Source organism: Gekko japonicus, unplaced genomic scaffold, assembly GCF_001447785.1.
Source record: "Gekko japonicus isolate JY-2015 unplaced genomic scaffold, Gekko_japonicus_V1.1 scaffold3422, whole genome shotgun sequence".
NCBI lineage: Eukaryota > Metazoa > Chordata > Lepidosauria > Squamata > Gekkonidae > Gekko > Gekko japonicus.
The window spans coordinates 130295-139580 of record NW_015173242.1 but is presented as its reverse complement, the minus strand read 5'-3'; the positions used below and the strand labels follow the sequence as shown (position 1 = coordinate 139580).

At 53.2% G+C, this 9286-nt stretch overlaps 1 protein-coding gene across 1 annotated transcript in view; it reads left to right on the top strand.

Moving 5' to 3' along the window:
* Window positions 1–961: 961 nt before the first annotated feature.
* The window catches only part of NBR1 (neighbor of BRCA1 gene 1), a 17509-nt gene continuing 9184 nt past the window's right edge, over window positions 962–9286 (top strand). Inside the window, exons 1-7 of the mRNA XM_015422769.1 lie at window positions 962–1122; window positions 1930–2136; window positions 3195–3351; window positions 4443–4727; window positions 6159–6311; window positions 6448–6523; window positions 8633–8794. Coding sequence (XP_015278255.1) covers window positions 962–1122; window positions 1930–2136; window positions 3195–3351; window positions 4443–4727; window positions 6159–6311; window positions 6448–6523; window positions 8633–8794 — 1201 coding nt within the window. The remainder of the gene's footprint in view (window positions 1123–1929; window positions 2137–3194; window positions 3352–4442; window positions 4728–6158; window positions 6312–6447; window positions 6524–8632; window positions 8795–9286) is intronic.

Genomic DNA, 9286 nt, shown 5'->3' with positions numbered 1-9286 from the left:
TGTCCCCCTCCGTGGTAGATGGGTTTCCCTCAGACCCGCTCATGGTCTCGCCAGAATCGGGACGATAGGAAAAGAAAAGAGTTCTAACAATATGTTGGATCCCCAAGCATCGAGAATAAATCCACGTTTCAAATGAAAGCAAAGTTTATTTCAAAGCATTGGAAAGAATACTCAAACACGTTCCTTGTTAGAACTGGGGACAAGCAGTTAGGGCAAACATGATAAAGGGATTCAAGTTAGCTACATATCCAATGAATAACGTTCCCGCTGGCGGGCAGGAGAAAACGGTTGCGCGCCCAGGTCCTGGGAAACAGGCGAACAATAGACATAACACAGGTGCCGTTCTCAGGCTTGAGAAATAACAAGCTAGTAGCGAAGCATACTCTCCCCCACACAACCTCCAGTTGTTTTACTTTAGCGTTACAGCAGGAAAACACATTAGCCAGCTGGCAGGGGCAGGAACCACATATGTACAAAAAGAAGTCACACAGAACACCATGGCAGCTTGCTGACAACTAGGCAGTGGGGGCTCTGGGTGGCTGGGGTGTGTGATGCTTTTTAGACCCCTTCTCTGACCACCTCTCTTTTGCCTCTTTAATTTTCTTTCTCCCTCCTTAACCTGTTTGCTTTCTTGGCATGAAAGGCGGGTGGGGGGGGGGCAAAGTAAGCCAGACTTCACCAGCAAGAGGAGGGACTCTCTTCTCACTCGTGTGCGTGCCCTCATCTCCTCCTTCCTGCTCTGTTTCTGTTTTGGGGAACATGAAAAGAACATTGGTCTTGGCTGCAGAACTTCTAGGAGACAAGGGCTGGGTTTGGCTTGTCCTGTCTCCCTGCCGGGGCTCACAAGGAGACTCTCGCTTTGCCGGTTCTTGCTCTGTTTGTGCCTCTTGATGTGATGAACTGATTTACCACCAGGAGATAATGCTGTTCTGTAACGACCGTCCCTCTCTCTCCTCTTAGCATGTGTCAATCCTATAGCATCTGCGAGCTGTGTGAGGCTGGGATATATGCCCACGATCCCAACCACGTGCTTCTGAAGCTGCGGAGGCCTGTCTTGTGCCTCTCAGAGACCTACAGCCTCGGGCAGTTCTCGCCTCGCCTCGCCACTCTCGAACAGCTCAGGCAAGCAGCCCTTTTCTTGACTCCATCCTTTGCGTCCAGCTGCTGGGCTTTCTGTGATCGGGCATTAGAGGCTGGCAGGCAGAGGCTTGTCCGAAACGCAGGCTCGGCCCAGCCTCCTGTTGCCGGGGTTCCTTTGCCTGCCCCAGTCTTTCCTTCAAGGCCCGCTTCCCTTTTGGCCCTGGGAATGACGTCTCTCCCGCCAAAGTCTAGCTCCTTTCCTAACTCGCCAGGACTGCCTTTCTGTATTGCTGGTCAGGAGGCCGAGTCCTCCGGGTCACTTGCCCAACCCCTGCTACTTGCCGTCTCCTTTTGGAGTCTGGCAGTTCACTGTTGTTTAGGGTCACCAAAGGATCATGGGGTGGGCTGTCAAGCCCCGTCTGCAGGCACGGCCTCGGTCCCTGTCTCCCTGCTGGTCATGAACTCTTGAGGCCTCCTGTGACTCTTCTGGTGCTTCAAATGGGGTTTTGTCGCTGGTGGCGGCTGTATCCCACCATCGAGAGGCTTCTCGCGAGTGTTGGCAATTTGATCTCTAGTTCCTCTGCCTCTTCGAAACCCAGCTTGTACTTCTGGCAGTTCTCTATCCACATACTGTTGAAGCCTAGCTTGTAGGATCTTGAGCATGACCTTGCTAGCGTGTGAAATGAGTGCAATGGTGCGATAGTTTGAACATTTCTTGGCATTGCCCTTATTTGGGACTGGAATGTATACTGACCTTTTCCAATCCTGTGGCTACTGTCGCGTTTTCCAAATTTGCTGGCAAATTGAGTGCAGCACTTTAACCCCCTTTTTTTGTTTGGACCTGTGAAGGCTCCAGAAGCAGGTGGACAAGCGTTTCCTGAAGGCGGAGAAGCAGCGCTTGCGAGCGGAGAAGAAGCAGCGCAAAGCGGAGGTGCGGGAACTCAAGAAGCAGCTGAAGTTGCACCGGAAGATCCATCTGTGGAACTCTGTCCATGCTCTGGACGGCGTTGGTTTGACAGCGGCCAGACCCGAGAGCCTACAACCCACCGCACTTCGGTAAGCACCCTTGAGACTGGGCTGCGGAGGACAGGCAGCAGCAGCAGCACCCCCTTTTTTAGATTCTGGCTGGCTCTTTCAGAAGTTTTAAAACAGTAAAACAGGAATTCTGAAGCTGAGCCAGGGTTTTTTTGGTTTGTTTTTTAGATAGTTTAATTCAACATATAAAATAATACACATGCTACATTAATACAGGATCGATGACCTCCCCGAATAATGACAGTTTTCATTTTTATCTCTCAAACAAATTCTAAGAGCCAGTTTGGTGTAGTGGTTAAGTGCACGGACTCTAATCTGGGAGGACCGGGTTTGATTCCCCACTCCTCCGCTTGCAGCTGCTGATGTGAATTTGGGTCAGTCACAAGCTCTAGCAACGCTGTCCTTGGAAAAAGAGCAGTTTGTGTCAGAGTTCTCTCAGCCCCACCCACCTCACAGGGTGTCTGTTGTGGGGAGGGGGAGGGAGAGTGAAGGGCGGGGTATAAATCCAATCTCTTCTCCTTCTCTTCTAACTAAACACAAAACCGTCTGGCTCTTGACTACCTCCGAAGGATGCTCTGCTCTCTCCAGGGTGTGGGTGGCACACGATTGGTTGTCCTATCTCCATCGGTCCTAGTGTCTTTGACTCCTGTCACGGCCACCAAACAATGTTCCCTCTAAGCTGTGGAGTCTTGTGAGCAAAAACTCTTCTTTCTGAGTCCCTGGCATTAAAGTTGTGAGCGAGCGATTGGGCTAACTGCAGAAATTGGTTTGCTATGGAGCCCTCCTCCTTGAGGGGAGGCCAGAAAATGTGTGAGCCTGAGGCTAAAAAGCTGTGAGCTGGCTCACACTGACTCAGCTTAGAGGGAACACTGCCACCACAGAGCCCTGGGAACGGCAGCTTTGCAGAGGCCACTAAGGCTCTCGGGGGCCTTTCCTCGGTCTCCTTCCCAGTGTTCCGAGGTCCGTGACCGCTAAGCAGTGCTGAGGTTCCCTTCCAGCTGAGATTCCCAGGGTTCAGTGGGCCGGACATGAGCTTCCCTACCCCGAGCTTCAGTCGAGTGACATCCCGTGCTTTGCAGTCCCCTCCAGGGCTGCCCGGTCGTTGTCCCCACACTAAGTGCCGCCTTCGTGGATGAAAACCTGCCCGACGGAACCCACCTTCAGCCAAGAACGGCCTTCATCAAGCATTGGCGCATGAGGAACATTGGCAGCATGGAATGGGATTCTGACACCAAGGTACCTCTCAGTGCTCAATTTGTGAGGGGTGGGGGAGGAATGGTGCTGTGGGTCTCTGCTCTCTCTGCAGGCTCATCTCCGCCCCCTTCAGCCAGAGACGCAGGGGCTTCTTGTCATTGTTCAGTGGTGGAGGAAACAGGCTTTTCCTCCTAGTGTCGATGTTTTGGAGATATGCACCCGAGGCCGCCTCTTTCATACCATTCTTAATATACAGTTCGAGACCCGAGTGTGCCGCATGACGGAGTGAGCTCCCGTCTCTAGTTCCAGCTCCTGCCAACCGAGCAGTTCGAAAGCAAGGAATTGCAAGTAGATAAATAGGTACCACTTCGGTGGGAAGAAGGTCACAGCGTTCCGTGCGCCTTGGTGTTTAGTCATGCCGGCCACATGACCACGGAAACGTCTTCGGACAGCGCTGGCTCTTCGGCTTTGAAATGGAGATGAGCACCGCAACCCTAGAGTCGGACTCGACTGGCTTTCGAGCAAGGGAACCTTTACCTAATATACAGAAAGTCACCAAAAACCTACTTTGCTTTCCCGGGGTAGGCGCTCACCTCTGCTTCTTGGCCAGCGAGCCCAGGCACTGTTCTGGGTCACGGGCCAGAAAGTTCAGCACAAGGGAAACGCCCCCAGCCTAGCTATACTCCCGTTTGCTCAATAACAAGAGAGAAGCAGAAGGGTCAGCATGGGAAATAGTCTCAAACCAGTGGCAGCTCATTCTGATGAAGTGAGGGAGAAGACAGGTCTTCTAGATAGAATGAGTCCCTCTTTCTTCTGCCTCACCTGACAAGACACAAGTCTTTTGAAAGTATTTCCCCCTGGACTGAACTGTTTACTGCTGGCTCTTGCAAAGTAGCCTGTGACCTTTGTCCTCCTTGCCTTGGGCGCCACCATCAGCTCCAGGAGACTCTGTATGGGTGGGTGATGATCCGCTCTGATTTCCTTCTGCCATTTAGTCCCGTACAAAGCAGAAGGCCGGCAAGTAAGGCCTGAGCGGGGATTTCTCTGTGAATCACACAGGCCACAGCATAGGGGCACCCCCTTCCTCTGAGGAAAAATAATGGACGTCTCTGTGCTTCTTCTCTGCCCTTCAGCTGAAATTCATGTGGGGGAACTTGACTCTGCTGTCCTCCGAGAAGAGAGATGTGACCGTGCCTTCCCTGCGGCCAGGGCAAGTGGGAATCGTGTCTGTAGAGTTTGTGGCCCCCCCGGTGGAAGGAACTTACACGTCTCACTGGCGGCTGTCGCACCGAGGGGAACAGTTTGGGCCCCGGATCTGGTGCAGCATTATAGTGGACTTCTCCAGCACAGACTGCCCAGAGAGTGGCAAACAGATGTGCAGCTTTAGCCAGAAGGGCAGATCGCCTTGTACAAAAGAGGTGAGGCCTTCCTGTACCTGAGTGTGCATGGGGTTTGCGCGCCCGCCCCCCCAGTTCTTCTGTCTGCAAAGCTTCTTCTCCACTCTGCGCCTCTCCCAGACTTCCCTCAGCACCCTGACTCTCCACCTACGCTTTGTCCTTACCCTCCTTCAGCCCCTGTGCCGCCTGGCACCTGGGTCTCGTCCCTGCTTTGCTTAGTCTACTGCTCAGCGTCATCCAGGTTTTTCCCCCTCTTCAAGTATTGCCGCTTCTCCTTTGGCCCCTGCTGTCTGAAGGAGGCCGCTGCAGCCAGTTCCCTGCCCAGCCCTTCCAAAGAAGCCTTCTGGGCTCCCACAGCAGATGAGGAACGGGCCATTGCCTGCTTGAGTCAGTTCTTCTGCCCCTCTGCCACCTTGCTGCCTTCGGGGCTGGCGGCTGGCCGTCCTCCGGCCTGCTTGGCATCTCTGGGCAGTGGAGTGAGCTGGGAAGCTGCTCCAGCGGCATCAGGTTGGGCTTCTGCGGCCCTCCCTGGATGGCTCCCTTAGCACAGTTTGGAGGCCTCTATCTCCTTGGAGGTCAGCGCAGGGACAGGAGGTCCCAGGACAGTAGTTCTGCTCTGTGGCTGTGAAACCCTCTTCTCCCACTCAGATCCACCAAGGTAGATAGGGTGCTCCCTCTGTGTGTGTGTGTGTGTGTGTTCTTTTTTTTAATTTATTTTTTTATTTGTTTAGTCTGTTACATTGAGTATTTATAAGTTATTTACATTTTCTTCCCCTCCCTCCTCCAGCCAAGCGCACAGAGTCTTAATCTTCCACTGAATGTCCTTCCTTCTTTCTTTCAGCATCCAGTCTAGGTAGATCTTCCATCTGGTCTTGATTTCAGTGGATTTTTCTTCCCATGTTATTCCCTTGTTGGTTGATTCCACAATGTCTGACTGTATAAAATCAAACAAAATAGTTGTGCCAGATTTCTACTGTCCATTTACTTTTGTCTTTCCAACCCAGAGCGATCACTGCCTTTCCCGCCAGTATCATAGCCTTGACTAAATTATGAGTTTTCTTATCCAATAACGGGCTTCCTATTGTGCTTAACCAGCATTAGGTTAAAGTCTATAGGTAATGTTACATTGCATACTTTCCTAATGATTTCAGTAATTTCCCTCCAAAAGGTCTTTACTTCTGCACATTCCCACCACATGTGCGCATACCAGCCCTTAGCCTGTTTACAATGCCAGCACGAAGAACTCAGTCCTGGGATCATATTAGCTAGCTGTGCTGGGGTCTTATACCATTTTGTGTGTGTGTGTGTGTTCTCACAAGATGGTGCCGTGCGTGGTGGCAGCACAGTGTCACAAGCCAGTTCTTGCTTCTACCAGTTTAGCATGGGGCTGGTGACTGGCAGGGGGTTCCTCCTGCCCCCCTGAGTGCCCCGCTTGTTCCCTGCTTTCCACAGGAAAGATCTACAGAGCCCAAGGCAGAAGGTCTCCAGGCGGCCAGCGCTGCCATCCAGGGAGGGCTGGCCAACCCGTCTGCTCCACCACAGGTGAAGAGCATCACCCGCGAGAGAGAATTTTACATTCCGTCAGTTGACCTCCTCACGGCACAGGTGAAACTGCAGGTGCATGCCAGGCAGGGGGACTCGCTTAAGAGAGACACCGTGTCGTGTCCTTCACCATCCCTTGGGGTGGGCTGCTGATTGGCCTTCCTCCTTGACCTCGCCTACTTTGCTTTCCTTCCATTAGGACTTGCTCTCCTTTGAGTTGCTGGACATCAACATTGTGCAAGAGCTGGAGCAGGTCCCTCGCAGCAGTCCCGCGGGTATTTTCCCCCCCCCCCCCCGAAGTGTGGGACCTGGACGTCCTCACACATGCCCAGCTCTCCCTTGGGAATAAGGGTGCCAGTCCCAAGTTGGGGGGCAGGGAACTCCCGTGGTTTGGAGCCCTCCCTCCGCTTCAGGGCTGTCAGGAACCAGGGGAAATTACACACACACACACACACACACACAAAACCAGGCAAGAAACTGCCCGCTTCAGGGCTGTCAGGAACCAGGGGATATTACACACACACACCCCCAAAAAAACCAGGCAAGAAACTGAAAATAAACACAATGTTCCTACGTCACCTGGAAGTGATGTAGGGGGCAGCAATGCTCTGGTTTGGGGGCAAAACTCTGTGGTAAGAAGCAAATTCTACCATAGAGGTTTTGCCCACTCACCAGAGTGTCGCCCCCGACATGCCTGTGTCGTTGCACTTATTTCCAGATTCTTCCCTCCCCGCTCCCGGTAAGTGCCAGTCTAGTGTAGTGGTTAAGTGCGTGGACTCTAATCTGCAAGAACCGGGTTTGATTCCCGCACACTTAACCACCACACCAAACTGGCATCAGCATTGCTGATGAAATAAACACGATGTTCCTACATCATCTGGAAGTGATGTGTTCTCTCAGCCCCACCCACCTCACGGGGTGTCTGTTGTGGGGAGGGGAAGGGAAAGGAGTTCTTAAGCTGCTCTGAGACACCTTTGGGTAGTGAAGGGCGGGGGATAAATCCAATCTCCTTCTTCTTCTTCATCCCCCGCCCGCTTATCCGAGGGACCTGGCAGCCTTACTTGGGAAGCAGCGGCTGGTTGCTAAGGCAACACCCCTGGGCGTATAGAGACCTCTCATAACCTATCATCGCGACGGGGTTGCCAATTGGGAAGGGCATGCGGAGCCTTCTCCTATTCCGTCTGTGACTCAACGCCAGCTGGGGAAGCTTGGGCCGGCGTCTGCTTGCCTCAGGCGCCCTCCCTGCTCTGCCCGAGCCGTTTCTGCCCAAGTTCCCTCGATGTGCCCCAAAGAGAGTGCCAGCCATTCAAGGGGCGGTTGGGAGGTCACCGTCAGTTGCTGTGTTTGTAGTCCTTCCAGGCTCACTGTGTGAACCGACAGACTCCACTGTGTGTGTGCAGAATGCCTCTCCCCACCCCTGAGTAACCACAGGGGATTTCTAGCCCCGTGGGGAAGGAGCACTGCTTGGGACGCAGGCAGGCGGAGCGCAAGGGAGGCCCGCCCAGGCCAGCTGCCGCATGGCGAGGTCCCCAGGGCACCTCTTCCCTGTCCCTCAAGCCCCTCCTCTCAACCGAACCACCTTTTCCCCTACTAAAAACTGGCTTGGATCCAAAGCCATTGCCTGTACTATGTGGAGAGCTTGCCTCCTGGTTTTAGACGTAGGGCTCTAAAGCTGTGCGTCCTCGGGCGAAGTAAACTGCCTTCTGTGCCAAGAAAAAGCAAGTTGGGCAGCTGCCAGAATGTTCAGGAAATCTGCAGGGCATGAGAATCCCCACCTCAGGGAACCTGAGAGCCAGTTTGGTGTAAGTGGTTAAGTGCGCAGACTCTAATCTGGGAGAACCGGGTTTGATTCCCCACTCCTCCACTTGCACCTGCCTGGATGACCTTGGGTGAGTCACAAGCTCTGGCACAGCTGTCCTCGAAAAAGAGCAGTTTGTGTCAAGAGTTCTCTCAGCCCCGCCCACCTCACAGGGTGTCTGTTGTGGGGAGGGGAGGGGAAAGGAGGTTGTAAGCCGCTCTGAGACTCCAAGTGAAGGGCGGGGTAGAAATCCAATCTCTTCTCTCTTCTTCTTCTCTTACCGCCTTCTGCTACTGAACTACTGTTTCCTGCTGCTTCGTAACGTTGAGAAACTGGATTGCTTAAACTTACCTCCAGTACCAAATTCTGCTTTTGCTCAATACAACAGTAGATACTTTAAAACATGCATAGTTCTGAGGATCAAACGGCCAGAGCTCCCTCGTGAGTAATTCCGTTGTTTAAAACCCCTGTTCCGTGTCTTGGCTGAAAGTACTCGCAGAGAGTGAGGATCAAGATCCCAGGAACAGGGCCGTGTTTCCTACCCATTTGACCAGCAAGTGTGGATTGAAACGTCTCACCCCCACAGACTCTCAGGAAGCGAAGGGGAAGCCTGAATACCCGGCCAACCAGGAAGAAGGAGATGAAGATATGAGTGGAACACAGTTTGTGTGTGAGACAGTCATTCGCTCTCTGACCTTGGACGCCGCACCCGACCACCGGCCCCCACAAAAGAAGAAATCTTCACAGAGTAAGTGTGACATTTCCCCACGCCTACTGAAAATATAGTGGGATGGGGTGACTGGCTCATTTCCACTATGGGAAGGGAACTTGCAGTGGAGGGGGGGGAGGGAGTCATAAGAACATAAGAGACGCCAATGTTGGCTCAGGCCAGTGGCCCATCGAGTCCAACACTCTGTATCACACAGTGGCCAGAAATACCAGGGGCCCTCAGGAGGTCCACCAGTGGGGCCAGGACATTAGAAGCCCTCCCACTGTTGACCCCCCCCCCCAAGCACCAGGAAGACAGAGCATCACTTGCCCCGCAGTCCCTATCTAGACCTTGTGGCTCATTGCCACTGATGGACCTCTGCTCCATAGGCTTATCTAATTCCCTTTAATAAGAACATAAGAGACGCCAATGTTGGATCAGGCCAAAGGCCCCTCCAGTCCAACACTCTGTGTCACACAGTGGCCAGAAATACCAGGTGCCACCAGTGGGGCCACCAGTGGGGCCAGGACA